Source organism: Mastigoproctus giganteus, chromosome 4 (genome assembly GCF_048544385.1).
Source record: "Mastigoproctus giganteus isolate SK-2022 chromosome 4, ASM4854438v1, whole genome shotgun sequence".
Taxonomy (NCBI): domain Eukaryota; kingdom Metazoa; phylum Arthropoda; class Arachnida; order Uropygi; family Thelyphonidae; genus Mastigoproctus; species Mastigoproctus giganteus.
Genome location: NC_143578.1, coordinates 240,210,068 through 240,232,437, shown reverse-complemented (window position 1 = coordinate 240,232,437; position 22,370 = coordinate 240,210,068). Strand labels below are relative to the sequence as shown.

The 22,370-nt window shown below is 36.5% G+C and overlaps 1 protein-coding gene across 4 annotated transcripts in view; it reads right to left on the bottom strand.

The window, feature by feature from the left end:
* NiPp1 (nuclear inhibitor of protein phosphatase 1) overlaps nt 1-22,370 on the bottom strand; it is an 82,478-nt gene that overhangs the window by 5,014 nt on the left and 55,094 nt on the right. For 3 of the 4 annotated variants that reach the window (XM_090372119.1, XM_090372118.1, XM_090372120.1), the window contains 4 exons: nt 12,610-12,763; nt 7,382-7,599; nt 7,114-7,249; nt 2,573-2,637 (listed from right to left, as the gene is read on the bottom strand). In XM_090372119.1, the coding sequence (XP_090228245.1) occupies nt 2,573-2,637; nt 7,114-7,249; nt 7,382-7,599; nt 12,610-12,763 (573 nt within the window). Of the gene's footprint in view, nt 1-2,572; nt 2,638-7,113; nt 7,250-7,381; nt 7,600-12,609; nt 12,767-22,370 lie in introns of those variants that run through there. The other variant, XM_090372121.1, reaches the window with a different exon arrangement.

The following is a 22,370-nucleotide window of genomic DNA, read 5'->3' as shown; positions in this document are numbered from 1 at the left end:
TTCCACTTTCTACTATCCCTTAAACTTCTCTTAGTTCTGGCACCTTGTGTACTTTCCATTTCCATTTTCACAAGACTATTTATTCTACAAACCATACATTATTTATATCCTTTTGCTTACTTACTGCTGCACTGTGCATTTTGGAGCATTAGACATTTTGGAGCATTAGATGCTTTTGTTATTTTCCTTTTTTTGCTTATTTTGCTTCTTAACTGTTATATATTCCTACTATATATACAAAGGGTACTAGGAAAGTTTTGCAATACAGCTTTGTTTATTTAATTTTTTCAAAGTAATTTCCTCTACATTCAATACACCTCTCCATCCTCCGAAACCAATCTTTAAACCAGTTCTGCCAAGTTTCATTAGGGAGTAAAGCACACTCGTTGTCCCGAGCCCGTAGAAGGTCCTCATCACTGGAAAACCGCCTCCCTTTTAGCTTCATTTTCACATGCGGGAACAGTGCAAAGTCGCAGGGAGCAAGGTCTGGACTGTAGGGAGGTGCTTGAGAAGTTTCAGTCCTGTCGTGGTCAAATATTCGGTGCAGGCTTTGGCGCGGTGTGCTGGAGCATTTTCGTGATGGAGGTACCAGGTGTCCATTCTTGACTTTGGCTGAAGGTTCTTCATAGATCCAATGACTTTAGGCAGGCATTGTTCAGTATACCACTTAGCTGTGATTGTCTTCTGCGTGTCCAAAACGATACGTTCCACAATTCCACTCGATTTGAAAAATACAGCTATCATTTTCTTCTTTACAGATCGGGATTTTCTGACAATTACGGGTGTGTCGTCATCATCAAAGACCCAAACTTTGTTTTGAGCCTTGGTCGGCAGATCGTAATAGTACAGCCAAGTCTCGTCACCTGTCACGATGTTGTTCACATACCGAGATTGTCCCTTGTCAAACTTTTTTAACATCTCCCGGCACCAAGTCACACGTCGTGTCATCTGCTCTTCAGTCAGTTGATGCGGCACCCAGAGAGAACAAAGTTTCTTCACGTGCAAATGATCTTGCAGAATCGAACGAATTGCTGGTGCATTTAGGCCCAAAGTATCCTCTATCTGTTGGTAGGTCACTCGCCTGTTTTCGTCAAGCATTTTCCTCACAGCAGTAACGTTTTCCTCCGTAACTGACGTTCGTGGCCTTCCCGGCCACTCAGAATCCTCCAGAGTGAAATTTCCCCTTTGGAATTCTCTATACCACCCGAATATCGTTGTACGATGTGGACAATCATCATCTTAGTCATTTCTTCTAAGCACTGGTCTATGGTTAAACCACGCACGAAATTATACCGCAAAACTGTCCTTATCTCATTTCGTGACCACGATGCCATCGCAAGCACTTTACACTCTCACTACTAATGAATAACTGAGCCCATCGACTTGGCGCGGCGGCTACTATGCACGTATGAACATGTCTCAACATGCAGCAACAAGCAGCTTCCTGTGATTCATTGTTGCGTCATATTGCAAAACTTTCCTAGTACCCTTTGTATATTGAGGAATTAGAATTTGCAAAATAGAACAAGAGTATCAGATCAGATTAATGCCATCAAAATATTGATTAAACATTACATCAGTCTGTAAAACATATATTACAGTATTTATTGAACTTGATGCAGTATAGCATGATACAGTATAATGAATAGCATGCTGTGCACATACACTCTCTCTCTCTCTGTCTTACACAGACACAATTAAAATGCCTGGGTCTGATTCTGAATGAAGTTGAGGGATGGATATATTTATTATTTTTTTTAATCAAGGAAGGCAGGAGCCTCTAAGGATAAGTTTTTAAGGGCTGAGTTAATTCCTTTTTTTTTTTTTTTTTTTGTCCATCATGGCACTATGAACCACGAATTCATTCCTCAAGGTGCCAGTGGATAAAGGAAAGATATGTAAAGGTGTTGCACTGGCTATGAGGGGCAATTTGGCAAGGCACCCAGAATGATGGGCAGTGAAAGAATGGAAATTGTTACATGACACTGCACCAACATACAATATGTTCAAACCAAACACTTGCAACAAGAGCTTGTTAAACACAATACTGTTTTGTTACCATCTCACACCCTCCTCTCCCCCGACTTTACCTGACCTCTCATCATGTGATTTTTTCCTCTTCCCTAAAATGAAACACTCTTCAAGCGGCTGTTGTTTCCCGCCAGTGAAAATAACTTATGATGCAAATCAAGATGTTCTCCATGCTATTCAGCTAGAACATTTCCAGAACTGGTTCCCAGACCTGCAAATCAAGTATAACTTAATATACAGACCTGAGAACTTTTTGATCATATTTATTATTCTGTAAGTGTGACTATTTACAATCTGTTTAATTGCTATTTTTATAAAGTGTGAAGTTAGATAAGCAAAAGTATCAAAATCAGCCAAAACTATCTCCAGTCATTACATCAACAAGGAAACCCAGACCTCACTGGAGCTGACCTTGAAACTATTCCTAAACTTAAAGGCGCCTCAGTAGCCAGGTGGGATAGATGATATAAGTGACACTCTTCATTAATAAAGACGGATTTCGCATCAGCAAATATTTTAAAGTTTCTGATGATCAACCTACCTTATTTGGAATTATAGCTGTCTGGATCAAATTCCTAAATTTTCCTACAGATGGGTCAACATCCTCTGAAAAACCATATTTAATTATTAATTATAATATAACAGAATCTAATTTAGTAACACTCCAGTAGCATTTGCTAGTAACATCTATCTTAATCAATCTCTTTCTCTATGCAAAAAAACAGAAACACCACACATATGAATTCCTTAAAAATCATTTAAGGAATTCATACATGTAATGAATTTTGGTAAAGCAGTTAATGTTTTTTTAAATATATGATTTCTATCAAGTGCAAAATGTGGATATCTGGATATAAGCAGCAGTTTTAAGAAAACAGAATTGTTTTGTAAAGGGAGAGAACTAACCTGGTTAGTAATTATGAAAGTCACGCATGGAGTGGATGCAGGAAATAATTCTGATATTGTCTGGATTTAAGCAGAGCATCTGGGTATATCCTACACAAGGGTTACTGTAGATGCTAGAATATGTTGGTATAGGGGGTAAGATCATTAGGTGGATTGTGAGATGGCTGCAGGAGATGAGAGAGAGAGAGAGAAAGTTATTCTTTTAATGGTACTAGCTGCAGTTTGTCACTCACACACGCATTGTGTATACTCACAGGCTGATTTGGTATGTGGGCTGAAATAGCTCATGAGGGAGAACCCTATTCCCTCTTCCTGAGATTCATTAACTACAGCCTCCAATGAAGAGTTCTTTAAAAATTTCTCCAGTCGTCAATGGGAATTGACTCCAGACCTCTTCAAACAAGTGGCAGGGGGGGCCATTTGTTTGACAGGTTTGAGTTTGATTTAAATTTTAAAATAAATTTTTCATTTCATTGGAAAAAACTATTTGTAAGAGGGATGCTGTATAAATAAAATAGCAGATCCTTTATTTTAATTATATCATACAAGCTTATGCTCATTGTTCAAGGATGAAACATGAGCACACACTTCAACAAAGCATGTGTTTAGTACATACTATTCTCATCTCCACGCAGTAACCTGTTCATGCACTTATGGAGTTTGTTCAGTTGATAATGATGTGTTTTTCACATCTTGTAATATTTCAAAATGCTGAAGTGTATTGAACAGCATGAGAAAGCATGTGTGTTAAACTTTGCTTTAAAATCAGTTGCTTTAAACTGCAAGTAAAACATTCAATCTTCATAAAATACCATATAGAGACTTTGCAATGGGCTATACATAATTTTTCACCTGGTACTGTGCAATTTCAAAGGTAGGGCACCTGTTGAAACTGATCTGGGCAGCCCTCAACAACAAATGAAATCATGTTGTTGAGGGCTGGTTTGTTTTGGAACAGCAACTTGGATGTGCGGCGTCTCAACCACGGACCTTACAGGAGTTAAAAGATCTGCTGGTTACGTGTTGGAACCAGATATCACAAGGCACATTTAGAAATCTTGTAGCATCCATGCCTTGCCGGGTATGAGCTGTTTTGGCTGCAAGTGGAGGACCAATGTCATATTAGGTAGGTGGTCATAATGTTTTGGCTCATCGGTGTAAATAAAAAATCTCTGGCTTGGGCTTTATTAAAATATATCAGTTCTTCCTGGATTGAATATATATTATTTTTTTTATTCAATAACTAGCACATAATTATATTTGATGAAGTATGCCACAAAATTCACATTTTTCAAGTATGTCTGCCTGCCATGAGCCCAAAAAGGTTGAGAACCACTGCCCTAGCGGGTCAAACAATAAAGATTTCTGTTCTGAAGTTCTCAGACACTTTCTTGATGTGGGTCAAAGAAAAACTTGGAAAAGTGGGACAACACAAAAGACTGGTTGCTTTGCCATGACAACGGGCCATCACTTTGTTTCCACTTGTGTTATAGCCAAACATGGAATTACTCAAGTCCACCAACCTCAATTCACCATATATGACTCCATGTGACTTTTGTTTTAGTTTCCTAAACTGAAAAAACACTGAAAGGATGTCAAACTGATGTCATCAAAACAATGAGTAATTCAATGTTAGCAATGCTTTTGGCAATTTTGAAATTGGCTTTGTAGAATATTTTCAAGAGTAGGAAAATGTCGGGCACTATTTTGAAGATAAATTGCTCACTCTATAAGTATGCTCATATATTGTAGTAGGATATTTTAAAAGTACTTCATTGTATTATATATATTACATTATATTGTATTATATATCTAGTAGTAAATATATTTTCTGCAAAATGTAAGTAAGAATAGCATAACTTGGGAATGGTCTGAATAAGGGTGGGGAGGTCATCTAACAAGGTTTACAAGCTTGTACTCATTATGGCACATATGCAACACTATCTTTAGCTAATGGTGATCACTTCTGCGTGCCAGATGTGGGTTGTGCAAAGATCATAAGTTGAAACTGACCATACATTGTACAAAACCGAGTTGCAAAAAGCAAGTAGATGCCCTGGAGGATAAAAAAAAAGTTGTGTATGGTGGGGGGGGGGAGCAGTTACTTAAATGTCCAATTCTGGCCACACAAAGGGATCAATTGTGATATTTTAACAAAGATAAATTTTAGAAGTTATTATTTTTGGAACTTAACTCTCCATTTTTTTTTTTTTAACCTGGTAACTAATTACCTTAAGTTGGAGAAACAACTGCAAAAGTAACAGATTTCACATTAAGTTAGTTCAGAACTAATACCTTGTATTTTTAATTTTTTTTTTCCTTAAGAAAAAGAAATTACAAAAATAAACTTACAAAAAAAAAAAAAAAAAAATTCATTATCAAAATCATTATCAGAGGGTTAGCTTGGATTTCATGGTATGTGAATATTTGGGTCACAGCCAAATATTCACATATTCACAAACTGCAACGCAAAGATTGTGAGGATTCTATAATCTAACACACAAACTGTACTAAACCATTGGAAGGATATTATAATAAAACTATAACTTGCACTCAACTGCTGGTTCCTATTTCTAGGAAAGACTCTACTATTCTCTAAGACAAAATAAAAGTTTAAATAAAGAAATTCCATTTATACTCTGGTTGAAAACTTCAATGTCATTGTTTTATTGCAGCCAATGTAACAGCACAGAAGCTAACAATGGGTTGAAATGTGTTTACACATACTACCCCCAGGGCCACAATCTAAGTTCCCAAAACAATATCATTTTATATTTTGTTGTTTTTTTTTTTGTTTTTTTTTTAAGATTGTGGGTTGTAATGTGAAAGAAAATCTATTGACAATACTTTAGAATAGCCTCAGCAAGATAATTCATGCCTGCATGAAAATTAACACCAAACTGGAAAATTAGAAACAGTGAAAAATTGATAAACTTCTGTAAATTATGAAAGATATAAATAATATTAAATTAAATATTTATAATTTCCAGAGAAAACTTCAGCAGGTTTTAACAGTTTTCCTGTAAGGAACAATTGATGTTTTATTGTCATTAACTGTAATCACTACACAAAAGAAAATTTTATATCCAGTGCAGAGAATATCATGGCATTTTCATGTGATATTAATATGACATTGCAGAGACATTATTTAAAGAGATGAGGAAAATCATCTGATCTGGTACAAATTTTGAAACAAAACTGTTACTGAAATCTAATAATATTTTATATAACTGAAAATATATATTTTATATATATATATTACAAAAACAAAAGAATAAATATATTTTTCATTTCACATATTCCCTAGTTCCAGTATTCTTTAATTTAAAAACTTGCATTCAATGTGAGCTCATGGGATTTCAAAAAAAAAAAAAAAAAAAAGAAATTTGAAAGTAGGGCTGACAAGTCAAATGAGAGAGTGCAGTTGCACATGCAGTTGAGTTCAAGCACACATGACTCCTAAATATAGTTAATAATTGTACTCATTATCAAAAATGTTGAGTTCAAAGCCTATGACTTAGCGGTCATGCTGAAATATAAACAGAATTTTTTTTCTGTTACTTTCCATGAAATAACAATGAATTACTGATAAAATTAAAAAAGTTGTTCTCAGAAGAACTTTTTTTACTTTCATCAGCCAACTAACTTAAGTGGTTTTTAAAAAGTAACTTACCCTTATCTGATTATAATGCAGATGAGCAGATTTTCTGTTACATTAATGAAGTACAAACTTATGATCTTTTAACAAAATTTGGTGTTTCTGGGATCACCCTTCTCTATTTAGTATGGGAGTGTTTGTAGTATGACTGTGGGGAACATTGCTATTAACTGTTATTTATAAGAACTGACCATATTTCTATAAACAAAGAATTTTAACATTTCATAAAAACAAGAAAATATAGAAATCAAAAAAAAAGGTTGTTTTATTTAATAACCACTTTGATATAGTTAAGTGTTTTAGACACTGTAATGTATTTTGCAAAAATTTGATTAGAGATATTTATTTTTATTATCTCACAAAAGTTTAATAAAACACAAGAGAAGAATTTCTTTCTCTCCATAATACCCTCTCCTCAAGGAGGTGCAGTTATCTAGGATAAATACAGATAATTTTCATGAATTAAACTTATGACTTCAAAACATGTTATCTGGGAAATGCAGCTTAAAATAACCTACCTGGATTGATTATTTCTTCTCCATCTATGAACCTTACTATAACACTTTTTCTTTTCCTATTTGATTTCATTTCTTCATCAGGAATGCCCAACATACTTATTCTTCTGTTATGAGCAGTATTAAATTCTGTTAAATTCTGCAGGATAAAATTTAAAGCACAGATATAAGTGGAGAGGTGGCTGTAGAGAAAAATTACAAAATAAAGAAAACTATTTTTAAAACTTGGCTAACAACAGTATTAAAAAGAGATCAATGCCACCTCACTTACATCTAATTCAGTTTCTGTTTCTGGTAAACCTAAAAGTCCTCCTTCTATTTCTTCTCCTTTTTTTTCTGGCTCTTCAGAAGAGGGTCTGTTGGCTTTTTGAGGTCTTTCTCTTAAGATATATGCACGAGTTGAGGCACCAAAATGAAAAGTTGTATCAACAGGAAGTTGGGTTGGCTTAAATGATTCCAGTCTCACACTACCAATGAATGTGCCATGGGCTAAAGAGAACAATAATGCAATTAATTCAGAGAAACAATAATGCAATTAATGCAATCAATAACATCAATTCCTTATTGATGTTGTGTAAAACAAAGGACTATCATATATGTACAATTAAGGTAAGTGAAGAATTTTAGATTTCACAGTTAACTTGCCAAAAACCCATTAATGACAAGAACAGTAGAAGAGTCAACAGATATGAGAATACCAAAGAAAGGTTCTCTATATATATCTATATAAAACAATAACTTTGTATTAAATTCACAAACTAACTAAAGAACCATGCTAAATATACTACTACTTGTATATTAAAATCTTGAGTCTGTCTTAATATTGAAGAAGGCAGTGACTGAAAAGTTTTGAGCATCATCATATAGCAAGAAGGATGAACTTGTTATTTTTTACATAACTTCCCTCTTTATGGATATTTCTGCCACAATTTCTGTAATAATTTAATCCCATGCTCAAATAAAGTTTTTATCCAAGTTCTCCAAATACTGGCATCAGTCATGACACCTCAAAATTAACTATGCATTAATAATTTTTCATATGGCCAAATATAAAATAGTTAAAAGACACATCTAAAATTTTCCAAACATTGCAACATTATGCAGTATGCTGTAAAATTGATTAATATTATAAAAGTGGTAATGATATTAAAATAAATTAATTTCTCAAAGCATCTCAGTTATGCTGAAGAGTTTTTTTAAGGAAATTTAAGCAAAATTAATTCATAATCATAAATTGTGAAATATTGTTGAATTAAAAATCACACAGGTTTTATAAAGAAATAAACTATTCCAACACTTTATAAGAAATTTGGTAAAGGCAAATATGTATTCTCTGTTCTTACTCATTGTACATGTGAATAAGAACATGGTATGGGGTTTGCAACGTGATGCTAAATTTATTATGGTGTATAAAGTATTGGAATAGTTCAATTTCTTAATGGATATCACCCATGAAGAAAAAGTCAAGTTTAATGGCTTTAAATGTCTTTCATATCTTAACCCCATTAATTTTATAATAATTAACCCACTTCTTGGTTAGAACTAGTAATATGATACACCATGTCCACATATTGCTAGTTCCAATGTTGCCAGGTTCTCCTCATTCTCTTTACTGCTTTATTTATCCTACATTTGCATGTGACTTTTATAGCTATTATTTTCACAGGAAGGCATGCATCTCCTTTTTGTAATATGCAAATTAATAAGATGGCCTATTATCACCAAGTGCTCAATCTTTTAATAATACCCTTGTTACTCTGGTTTTTAAGCCTACCATAACAGGCACATCTCAAATTAAGTGTCAAGCAGTTTTTTAAAGGAATTCCAGATGTTTTCACATTGTTAAGGAGAGGCCCAATGTTGTACACTGTAGAGCCACCTTCCAATACTGGCACAGAGAGAAAGCCTCTTTCGATTTGATGATGAAAACAAAGGACTAAATATATATATATATATATATATATTTTTTTTTTTTTTTAAATTATTATTATTATGAAAAGTCACCACAAGATATAGCTTGAAATTACTTTGATTACTGCCATGAATTTATAGCAGGGGTGACCAACTTAATTTGTGATGCAATCTACTTTTTTTTTCTTCAAAATGTGCCACAATCTACCATCTCAAAGATTTCATTGCGCATGGTTAAAAAAGTTAATCAACACATACTGAAAAATGTTGTTTATAAATTTTAAAATTGAACACAATTCAGAATTTTTAAATTCACACGTATTTAAATTTTTAATTTATGTGAAGTTTGTGTCTTCATGTCATCTGCAAAGTTTTCAAAATTGTGGATATACTGTGATAAGAATCTTCTGTATGCAAGTCCGTAAGAGTAGAGCGATTCTTCGTCTTTGTTTGTTTCAAATACGAAAAGGCAGATTCACATAGATATGTGGAACCAAAACAGGAATTTAAAAGTTCAATGCATTTTTTTACATTTGGGTACTTTTTTCGGCTTACATAATTCCAAAAGTCTTTTTCTGATGATCTGTCTTTTAGGACGATATCGTTTCACAGTGTAATAGTTTAATTTTCAAGTAATAGTTTCTGCATGTGAAAAATCTCAGAGATTTTTTCTGTAATTTGTTTTTTATCTAAGTCAACATTAAATGGATAAGAAATATATTGAACAGTCTTCAATTGTTTTAAAATCACTGAATCTGGTTTTAAAATCATCAACAACTTTTTAAATTTCAGAAACATATTTCTCACTATTAAATGCAAAAACAGGATATTTTTGCAAATGATCTTGATATTTACAAAATGATCAAATTTTTTTTCTTTGAGATCTTTAGCCATTGTGAAAATTGATATTTATATGCAGAAATACTACTAATCATGTCACCCACATTTTTATTTTTTTTCCCCTTGTAATTCCAAATTCAGATCACTTAATTTACTGGTGAAATTTGCCAAAAAAGCAAGATCACACAACCACTCTGCATCTTGTGGCTGCTGATAATAAATTCCCATTTGATCAACAAATTTTTTAATTTCATTCAGCAAATTTCAAAATCTCTGTAGAAACTTACTCCAACTCAGCCACCTCACATCTGTGTGTAATATCAGATCTGGTTCATTTTCATTGAGTTGCATTTTGAAAAGTCTCCTTTGAAGAGATTGTCCTGTGATGGAATTCACGAGTTTTAAAGCTATGTCCATAACACTTTTAGTATTTAATCTTTTGCTGGCTAACACTTGATGGTGGATGATACAGTAGTAACTGAAAAAATCTGGGAATTCATTTGGCACAATGCGATGAATCCATTAAGATGCCCCATCATTGCTTTAGCTTCATCTGTTGTTATTGATAGGAGCTTAAATAGTGGTAATTTAAGTTTTTCAATAAAATTTTTGAATGTGTTAAATATATTAAGCCCTCCAGTTCTTTCTTTTCACAAAACTATATCCAACGCTCTTCTCTAGTGGCAGAATCATCAAACACTATATGAATAAAAATGAGCAACTGAACTGTATCACTGATGTCTGTAGATTCATCCAGTTGTAAAGAAAAGGATGCACAATTAGCAATATGAGCACACAATTGTTCCCTCACATTTTTACTGATTTTTTTGATGCGTCGCATCATAGTATTTTGAGATAATTGCAGATCTTGAAGGGCACTTTTAATTTAATTTTTGTACTTGAAATTTTCAAAAAGAGAATCTGTTATTTCTAAAAATGCATCTTTGATGAATGACCATCAGAAAATGGTTTACATTTTTTTGCAAGACAGCTCACTTCAAATGATGCTGCAGTTGCAGCTTTAGATTGTAAATGAAGAAATTTTGTTGTGCGAATAATCTGGATTTAAATTCTTTTAATTTATTTTTTCAAAGGTCACTATTAGGTGGATAATCCAATTGGTATTTACCATGGAGTGCATTGAAGGGACTTTCTAAATTTCCTTTTTTGGGTATAGCCACGGAAGCATTGCAAATCAAACGACAACATTACAAAAAAGTATTGTAGTTCCCACTCTCTCTTGATAAAAATGATACGTTTTACTCTATTTCGTAGTATTCATTTTAAATCAAAGGGTATTAAATTAATGTATAAGTACTGCCAGTTATTAATATTAAGTGAGCTAAATAAGAATTCGACACATACACGATGTTCTCCACAACGTAACAGCGTGAATTTTCACTAGACAAGCCTAATGGCTGCATGGTGACAAGAGTAGTCACGTGGTTCAGCAGATTTGTAATAAGCTTATGCAGTGGAGTGCATAATAATAATAATATTTAGATTTTGACTAATCGATTTTTTATATATATTTAAAATTCGCTGTGATCGATTGAAATTAAAGCCGCAATTGACTTGTTGGCCACCCCCGATCTATAGCAACTGAAAATGGCCAATTTCACAGGCATTACAAAACTCTCCTTTCTATTCCAATTCACCATCAGAAAACATATTTCTGAATAAGACGTGTACATAATCAGCAAAACAGAAAGAAAGATTATATTCTATGACAAAAGATGCAAATAAACATTCAGCATGTATGACATCATCACAATGAAATGATAACATCTATTTTTGCATTTTTTTCTATGCACTGCACACTGGCCTTATGTTTGTCAGCATAAGGACAGTGTGAAGCACATACACTTTTTTTCAGATTTTACAATAAATGGAAAATCTTGCATATATGTCTTCTGAAATTTTTGTTGTTGTTGTTGTTGTTGTTATTTGGTTTTTAGGAGCATTAGCAACTAAGGCCATATTGCTCCGGGATATGCGGTGGTCATTCCCTGACCTTTCCACATGCTCCGTATTTGGTGGTGACGGGCTCGAATCCCGGTCTGATCAAGAAGCGTATGCTATGCACTGCTGCTCCTTCCCACCTGGCTACGGAGGTGCCCCTGAAATTTTTGTCATATTTCTTTAGCATCTTACTGAAAGATACTATGAAACAGCTTCATGATACACAAGTATTATTAAATGATCACAGAGAACATTATTATTCTGGGTTTGTATTTTGATGTAGCCTAGCACATCTGACAGTCAATTTGTTAATAAAAATAATCAGAAATTCACAGATTTTTTAAAAATTCCAATTTTAAAGTAGTTTTACTATTTTTTTTTGTAAAAAAAAAAAAAAAAAACTTTTTTGCAAAAAAGACTAAGAAACTCTGTAAATCTGTCAAGTTGGCAGCCATGTTAATTAAACCAAGTGAACTGTTATGTGTACAGTATTACGAAAATTAAGTGATGCATGCACACAACTACTTAATAATTGGCAATATTTTTGGATTACATGTTGAATCCAGTCATCAGACATAATCAGGAAAGACAAAGCTGGCTAATTCATCCATTTTCATAAAAATTACACGTGATACAAGAGTAGAAGACTGAGACAGAATTGGCTAAACAACAGAAGTAGACAGTTCTAAAAGAATAACTTAAAGTATTGAAGAACAAACAATAAATATTTGCTTGAAATTTTAAAATGGTACAACAAATTAAGAATTTCAATAAAATTATACATACTACTGCCAAGGTCCACTAAAAAAGCTCGATTAAGATGCTTGTGATATACTAAGGCTGAATGCACTCTAGAACACGATGCATGATCAATACAGAAGTCATTTAACTGGGGATTTCGTCCAAAAAGATAGCATTTCTTCTCATCGATCATCAATTTCTAAAAAATTTGTGTAAAAATAATTAGTAACTTCTTTTTATCCCTCTTTGGTAAACTTACCATTTATCCATAAAAAAAGTTGTATGTTAGTGTAGAAAATTGGTGCAGAGTTCATTTACCTGCTGAAATGGAACACAAGGAAAAAGCTAAGTATCCACAATAATTAAACAGGGTAAAAAAAAAAAAAGTAAATTTCTTCTTCAGTAAATTTTGGTGATTCTTAGCATATGTTAATGCTGACTTTAGAAATATTTCTATCACATTAATAGCAGAACAGCTAAACGATGCAAGGAAGTGGACCAATCACTCAACTTTTTCCAACACCAAAAGTGTGACCATTTGATCCTGCATTAAACTTTTACCTCAGCCACCTTGGAAAGCAAATTATGTCATGATCTAAAAAATGCTGCTCAAAGATAAACTTCCTGAGATCCAGCCTCTATTACATCCCCCAAGATTCTGCATTTATTCCCTCATCCCAATCATGTCTCTCCTACCAGTTAGAATACACCATTTATTCAATTTACTGATCCCTTCAAGGCCTCATACACCTCAATCAGGTCTTCACCAAGATGATAGTCACCAAATTTTGCAGTACAATCATTGTGAAAAATTCATTTCTGAGATTGTATTTTGCAAAAGCACATCAAAACCTAAATGCGTGGTAGTACCGCAATGTTATGACAGTGCAGAAAGGGCTGATGTACTGTTTACATATTTTGGGCATTTTGTTTCCGAAGTTTATTATTATTAATATTTTTTTCTTTTTACTACTTTATCATATGTCACTGTAGACTGGTAAGGGGATGTTGTTCATTAAAAATTTCATTATAAATCTATCAACAATTAAAATGTTTTTTTTTTTTTTTTTGTTAGTTGTTGGTGCATCGGCTTTTGTGGCCATAATGCACCTCTCAAAGTTTTTGCATTTTTTTACTCTGATCCAAGCCCAAGGCAGGATTCGAACCTGCAACCTTTGGGTTGTTAGGCAGGCACTTTACCCACTTGGCCAGCCCGGAATTAAAATGTATAGCCAAAAAGCAAGTAAAACAGAAGCTGTACCAAAATATAAAGAATATTTAATCTTGCCATGATGTCCATCATAACCTCAAAAGCCATTAATCATACTTGCACATAATGGAAGAGATGGGGATTAAAACTTACAATAAACAAAGTGTAGGTGTTACACTGAATGAAAGTCATCTATCACTTAGTAATACCTGGTAAGAGAGGGGCAGCATTGCTTTGTGTGAAGTGGATGTCACTCCCTGCCTCACCTAGGTGGTTATCTCGAATATACAAATTTTGTACTAAGGTGCAGCATTTCAAACCTTCTATATGGTGGTGGTGGTGGGAGGGTAAACCCAGGGTTAATAAAAATCTCATCATTGTGAAGTGAAAGCAGAGGATCTAGATGTCACAGAATGACAGGGCTTAACTGAAATTCAGTTTTGACTCACAAATGGGACCTGAATATCAGTTCCATTAGCATTCTAGACTCCTAGGCAGCAAGGCCTAGTCTGTCATGCCTCAGAGAATGTCTGTTACAACCCTTGAGGACTATCACTTCATTTGCCCATCCCTTCTATTAATTTATCAAATCTTTATTTAAAATTACTAAAGCTGCCCACTTTCACAACATTAAATTTTAAATATTCAATTACTCTCTGGCTAAAGGCAAACTTCTGTACATATTTCATCCTTAATTGAAAACAATTAAAATGTATATCCCCTTATATCATCTGAGAAGGAGTAGAGATGCTATGAGCATTTACTTTACTTAATGCTTTTAAAGCATTAAACATCTTAATTACATCTCTTAGATGCCAAGTAGACATTCATCTTTCTTGATAGAGAATAATTTTTATGCAAAAAACTAATCTTGTTGCTCTTCTCTGTGCCATTTCCAACAGATTCATACCATTTCTAAAATTAGGGATCCACACTTACATGCAGTATTCAAGCTATGACAAAACCACTGCTTTATACACTAGATAATCACCTCTTTATCCCTTCTGGTAAAGTTCCTGTATATTGCAATTGAAGAGTAAAAAAAAAAAAAAAAAAAAAAAAAAGCACTCTTTCATATATGTGCTAGTAATACTGGTTTATGGTACAAAAATTAGAATTACTATTAGTAGCGGCACATGATGCAACAAAGCAAGAACTCAAACATCAGTTAAAAAAAAAATCTGTCCATCTATAATAAATTGTCTAATTCTTCCTTAAAAATATTAAAACTACCCACTTCCACAACAAGAATAAAAGTTTGTTACAAAAATTTTTTTATGTGTGTTGTCTGATTAAAGATGCCATCAGCATTTAGTTTACTCAATCCATTTAAAGCCCTAAACACCTCAATTGGGTCTCTTTGTAGGTGCCATTTCCAGAACTGAAGTCTTTCACAGTAACAGTACCCTTTTGTGTTCTTGATTAATCTTGTTACTCTTCTTTGCACCCATTCCAGCAGATCCATCAAATGCTAGTCTTTTACATCTGATTGAATATCTTAAGCACTTAATAGTTTCTAAGAATGCAAGCCTTATTAACAGTACAAATTCCTGATAATTTCATAATTAATTGTTTTCATAGTAAAAAAATAATTCTAGCATGATTTGTCAGTCAATCTAAGTTTTTTCCTTCTTGAGAGATTTTTATTCAGAGGATGAATGTTTTCCCTATAGGGCATAAAGATAATACCATTTTACATCTCCTGTAAATATTTTTAGAAATCTTGGATCACAATCATAAATTTTAATTTTTGAATGCTTCTCTCTTGTTTTCATCTGATTAGCAGTTAAAAACTATGGAACAAAGTTACATAATTTTTCACATTTAAAATATCAGATGTGGTACCCTAGAGAATTATACAAGGAGCGAGGGAATGATACCAGAAGTGGGGAAGATGGATTGCAAAGTAGCAACACATACGACATACCCGATATTCTTCCTGATGAGGTAGAACATGCATTGAAGAGTTGCTTGTTAGTTGGTTGCTTTTTTTTTAGGAGCATTAGCAACTAAGGCCATATTGCTCCGGGATATGCGGTGGTCATTCCCTGACCTTTCCGCATCCACCGTATTTGGTGGTGACGGGCTCGAACCGCGGTTTAATCAAGAAGCGTGTGCTACGCACTGCTGCTCCTTCCCACCTGGCTACGGAGGCGCCGATGCATTGAAGAAAATGAAGAATCGGAAAGCCCCGGGGGAAGATGAAGTTACTGTAGAGTTGTTAAAATTGGGAGGAATAGACATAACACAAAAACTGGCAAGGCTTTTCACAAAGTGCATTAGAAAAGGTGTGATGCCTAAGCAGTGGAATAATGCAATCATAGTTTTGCTGCATAAGAAAGGAGATAAATCAGAAATTGGAAATTATAGACCAATTAGCTTGTTATCCCATATCTACAAGTTGTTCACAAGGGTCATTACTAACAGATTAGAAAGAATACTTGATGAGAATCAACCGAAAGAGCAAGCTGGCTTTAGGACAGGATTCTCAACTATGGATCACCTTCACGTAATATCACAGCTAATGGAGAAAGCAAATGACTATAAAACACCATTATGCCTGGCGTTTGTGGATTATGAAAAGGCATTTGACTCCATACAGCATAAGGCAATGTTTTGGGCACTCGAAAGACAAGGCATAGATACTCCATATATTATGATTTTGAAGAAAATATATGAGAGTGCTATATCCTTTATTAGACTAGACAAAGACAGTAGCAAATTTAAAATCGAGAAAGGAGTTCGACAAGGAGACACAATATCTCCGAAGCTGTTTACTGCTGCCCTTGAGGAAGCCTTCAGAAGATTAGACTGGTCGCAGAAAGGAGTCAATGTGAACGTAGAGTACCTAAACCATTTACGATTTGCAGATGACATTGTGGTCATAAGCCACGATCCCAAAGAATTAGAGGAAAATCTTAATCAGTTATGCACAGTTAGTAAGGATTTTGGACTAAAGATGAATATGGCCAGAACAAAAGTAATGATGAACAAGTATGCCACGGAAAGGGAAATAATGATTGAAGGAGCAGTAATTGAAAAGGTGGAGTCGTATACTTATCTGGGACAAGTTATTAGCTGTAATAATGATAAATGGCTGGAAGTCAAGATAAGAATAAATTTTGGATGGACAGCATTCAGGAAATATAGTCACATACTGAAGAGCAATATCCCAGTTTGTCTGAAACGTAAAATAATGAATCAATGTATACTCCCCACCATGACTTATGGAAGTGAAACTTGAGCACTCACCAAAAGAATGGAAGAGAAGCTAAGAACTACACAGCGAAGAATGGAACGAATTATATTGGGAATCAGACTGTTAGATAAGAAGAAAAACACATGGATTAGGGAGCAAACTCAAGTAAAGGACATTCTTATCAAAACTAAAGAACTAAAATGGTTTTGGGCAGGACACATAGCTCGAATACATGATGACAGATGGACTAAGAAAATAACAGAATGGTACCCAAGAGGAGCTAGAAGAAAACCTGGAAGACAAAGGCGGAGATGGATAGATGAAATTCATGAGTTTTTGAGTAGTAAATGGATGGCCAGTGCTCAAAACAGAAGGAACTGGAAAGTTGCTGGAGAGGCCTTCATCCTGCAGTGGATTGAAAATGGCTGATGATGATGACCCTGGAAACTACCACATGATATTCCAAGACTTAAGTCTTCAATTTTATTTAATGATTAGCCCAAAGATTGCTACTATATAGAAGACAAATATTCATCATTTACAGACATGCTAGGTCTACATTATTATCCTTGGTGATAATCACATTCATCTTTAAAGACTTTATACTTTTTAAATATCCTAGTTTTTCAAATACAGATATATACAGTTATACCCAGTTATTTATTAACAAATAAAGTACAAATAAAATAAAAATATAAGTACAAAAACCAGTAGCTTTCGGAACACATGTCCCTTTATCAACTGATAAGTTAATATAAAATTTGAATACATTACAAGCAAAGTGTGGCACGTTAATCATGCGTCATTGTTGTAGCACGGACGTGTGCTGCTTTACGCCAGTGATCATCCATCAATAAAACGGTTGTCTCTAGGATGGGATGTAGACGCATGCCTTTCTGGCGATTTAATGCCTTAGGATTGTTTATTATGTTTAGTGACTCTAGCCATAGGCGGTGGCGAAAGTGTTGCGCGTGGTCCACTATCTCAAAGTCGCGCTTGGGGTCAAGATCGTGGTTGGTAGCCAAAAATGTTCTGCGAGTGCGAACTGGTCAGTTTCGGCAAGCCGGATTGCTCTGTCGTGTTCTGTGAGGCGATCCTGGAGACGTCTCACCTACGTAGCAACTGTTACAGGCCCTACAGGTGATACGGTACACTACATTGCTGCGTAAGGCAGGTGTGGCAGGGGTCTTCACACTGGAGACAAGTGAACGTAGGTTCCTACCGGGTAATTGCACACATTTGATGTTGTAACTTCTAAGGATCTTCGAGATACGTCCTGACACTCCTGGATAGTACGGAATGTAGGTGGACGATATGCCGACTTGCTTCGGAGGTCTTGGGTTGGATGTAAGTTCTTCTGCCTGTAACAAGCATCTGTTTAGTACATGGGATGGATAACCGCATCTGGTTAGGTCCGCCTTCACACGGGAGATCTCGTTACGTCTAATTGTGTCGGTGCTGGAATGGCTCCAGGCCCTGGAGAATAGGGTGCGGGCAGTGCTATTGAGATGGCTTGGAGTGTGGCCGGACCCGTAGTTGGTGAATTGACCGCACCACATGGGTTTGCGGTATACTGAGGTCTCTAGACGTGGGCCTACGCGATGCACTAGCACGTCCAGAAACGGGAGCGAACCGTTCACCTCTGATTCTACGGTAAACTTGATGAAATTGGATAGGGAGTTGAGGTGTTCTAGTAGTACCGTTTCAGAACCACGTGGTATTATGGTAAAAATATCGTCGACGTATCTACACCACGTTGTAATAGGTGTAGGTGGGTTCTGGTGTATCTGCTCCTCCAGATCTTCCATGGCGATGTTAGCTACTACGGAACTGACAGGGGCACCCATAGCAGTGCCATGTACTTGTTTGTAGAGTGAGTCTTCAAAGGTGAAGATGCTGCTAGAGAGGCATAGGTTGAGGGCGGTACAGATGTCATCAGTGGATAGTGACGTCCTGGATTGGAGGCTTAAGTCGCTCTCAAGGAGCCTTCTGGCGCAGTGCACGGCCTGTTGGACGGGAATCGAGGTGAATAAAGAAACCACGTCAAATGATGCCATGACAGAGTTGTCAGGGATTGAAATGTCCTTAATGATCTTAATGAATTCACTGCTGTTTTTAACGGTGTGAGATGTATTACCTATAAGAGGCGAGAGGAGGCTCGCGATATGTCTGGACAGTTCATACGTTGGGGCACTGCAGCAAGACACTATAGGTCTGAGAGGAATACCCGGTTTGTGGATCTTTGGTAATCCGTAGAATTGCGGTAGTTGGCAGCCAGTAGCACGTAGAAGATGGTGAGTCGTGGTCAGGATCTTCTTATCTTTAAGCCATGCGTGGACAAGTTTATTAACATTTGCTTCCAGACGTTTCAAGACTTTAACGGGAGGATCAGGTAGAGGTTCATATACGTTAGGATCGAGTAATAGGGCCAAGGCTTTCTCTCGGTAGGCTGATCGGAAAAAAAAGGAGTTAGCTTCTATGCTTAAGTTTATGAACTTGCGCTGTTGGCGTGAACGGTAGGTATCCGAGGTCTGACTAGCCCGATGGCAGATGGTATGTATAAGGTTTGTAAATACAATAGGCGAGACCTTACAAGGTAAGGTCTCGCCTATTTACGCCAACAGCGCAAGTTCATAAACTTAAGCATAGAAGCTAACTCCTTAAAGGCGAACACTCGTTCAAGCGACACGACTTCTTTCGTCCTGAATCTAAGTAACAAACAACTGTCCAACGAGCAGCTGAGTGTTTTATCAAACGGTATGAAATTCGCTGTTATACCATCGAAACCTCCCATCACACAGCTCGCTATGGGTATAGAAGCCAGCATTACCAACCTTCCCGAAGAAACTGCCAACGAGATCCGATTCAAGACTGCCGCAATCCTCCGCAACACTCGAAAAACGTACTCAAACCTCAACCACCGCCAGCGTGCCGCCCTGTCATCTATAAGAAAAGACAACTCCATCATTGTACTTCCTGCGGATAAAGGGTGCCGGACTGTTGTGCTGGACCGATCAGCCTACCGAGAGAAAGCCTTGGCCCTATTACTCGATCCTAACGTATATGAACCTCTACCTGATCCTCCCGTTAAAGTCTTGAAACGTCTGGAAGCAAATGTTAATAAACTTGTCCACGCATGGCTTAAAGATAAGAAGATCCTGACCACGACTCACCATCTTCTACGTGCTACTGGCTGCCAACTACCGCAATTCTACGGATTACCAAAGATCCACAAACCGGGTATTCCTCTCAGACCTATAGTGTCTTGCTGCAGTGCCCCAACGTATGAACTGTCCAGACATATCGCGAGCCTCCTCTCGCCTCTTATAGGTAATACATCTCACACCGTTAAAAACAGCAGTGAATTCATTAAGATCATTAAGGACATTTCAATCCCTGACAACTCTGTCATGGCATCATTTGACGTGGTTTCTTTATTCACCTCGATTCCCGTCCAACAGGCCGTGCACTGCGCCAGAAGGCTCCTTGAGAGCGACTTAAGCCTCCAATCCAGGACGTCACTATCCACTGATGACATCTGTACCGCCCTCAACCTATGCCTCTCTAGCAGCATCTTCACCTTTGAAGACTCACTCTACAAACAAGTACATGGCACTGCTATGGGTGCCCCTGTCAGTTCCGTAGTAGCTAACATCGCCATGGAAGATCTGGAGGAGCAGATACACCAGAACCCACCTACACCTATTACAACGTGGTGTAGATACGTCGACGATATTTTTACCATAATACCACGTGGTTCTGAAACGGTACTACTAGAACACCTCAACTCCCTATCCAATTTCATCAAGTTTACCGTAGAATCAGAGGTGAACGGTTCGCTCCCGTTTCTGGACGTGCTAGTGCATCGCGTAGACCCACGTCTAGAGACCTCAGTATACTGCAAACCCATGTGGTGCGGTCAATTCACCAACTACGGGTCCGGCCACACTCCAAGCCATCTCAATAGCACTGCCCGCACCCTATTCTCCAGGGCCTGGAGCCATTCCAGCACCGACACAATTAGACGTAACGAGATCTCCCGTGTGAAGGCGGACCTAACCAGATGCGGTTATCCATCACATGTACTAAACAGATGCTTGTTACAGGCAGAAGAACTTACATCCAACCCAAGACCTCCGAAGCAAGTCGGCATATCGTCCACCTACATTCCGTACTATCCAGGAGTGTCAGGACGTATCTCGAAGATCCTTAGAAGTTACAACATCAAATGTGTGCAATTACCCGGTAGGAACCTACGTTCACTTGTCTCCAGTGTGAAGACCCCTGTCACACCTGCCTTACGCAGCAATGTAGTGTACCGTATCACCTGTAGGGCCTGTAACAGTTGCTACGTAGGTGAGACATCGAGACGTCTCCAGGATCGCCTCACAGAACACGACAGAGCAATCCGGCTTGCCGAAACTGACCAGTCCGCACTCGCAGAACATTTTTGGCTACCAACCACGATCTTGACCCCAAGCGCGACTTTGAGATAGTGGACCACGGGCGACACTTTCGCCACCGCCTATGGCTAGAGTCACTAAACATAATAAACAATCCTAAGGCATTAAATCGCCAGAAAGGCATGCGTCTACATCCCATCCTAGAGACAACCGTTTTATTGATGGATGATCACTGGCGTAAAGCAGCACACGTCCGTGCTACAACAATGACGCATGATTAACGTGCCACACTTTGCTTGTAATGTATTCAAATTTTATATTAACTTATCAGTTGATAAAGGGACACGTGTTCCGAAAGCTACTGGTTTTTGTACTTATATTTTTATTTTATTTGTACTTTATTTGTTAATAAATAACTGGGTATAACTGTATATATCTGTATTTGAAACTATGGACCCCAGTACTCCAAGCCCATTTGTTACTATCCTAGTTTTTAATAAATCTTTTTTGCCATGGGCCATTAATAATTATTCAATCACTTATATAATGTCTTGTATATATAATGCCTTGTATCCCCCCAATCTAGCAGCACACTGCTAGATTGGGGGGATACAAGGACTAATAGATTAACAGTAGCCACTGGCAGAGGTGAAAGTGATTCTTGCACTGCTTCTATTGGAATGAGCCGCAGCCTGGAAAATAAGATGCAGGATATTTCAGAGACTGCTGGGAATCATTGGGGTACAAGTAAACACATGGGTTGTGTTAGGGTAGCTAAGAAAAAGAACAGGTGCATGTATACTTGTGTGTACACCAATGCTAGGAGTTTAGTAAATAAATTTGATGAATTTGAGGTATTGCTCAAAACATCAAAGGCAGATATTGTGGGGATTTCAGAGACGTGGTGTCACACAGATATAAGAAATGCAGAACTGGAATTTGGGGAGTACAATGTCTACAGAAAGGATAGACAGGATAGGAAGGGAGGAGGGGT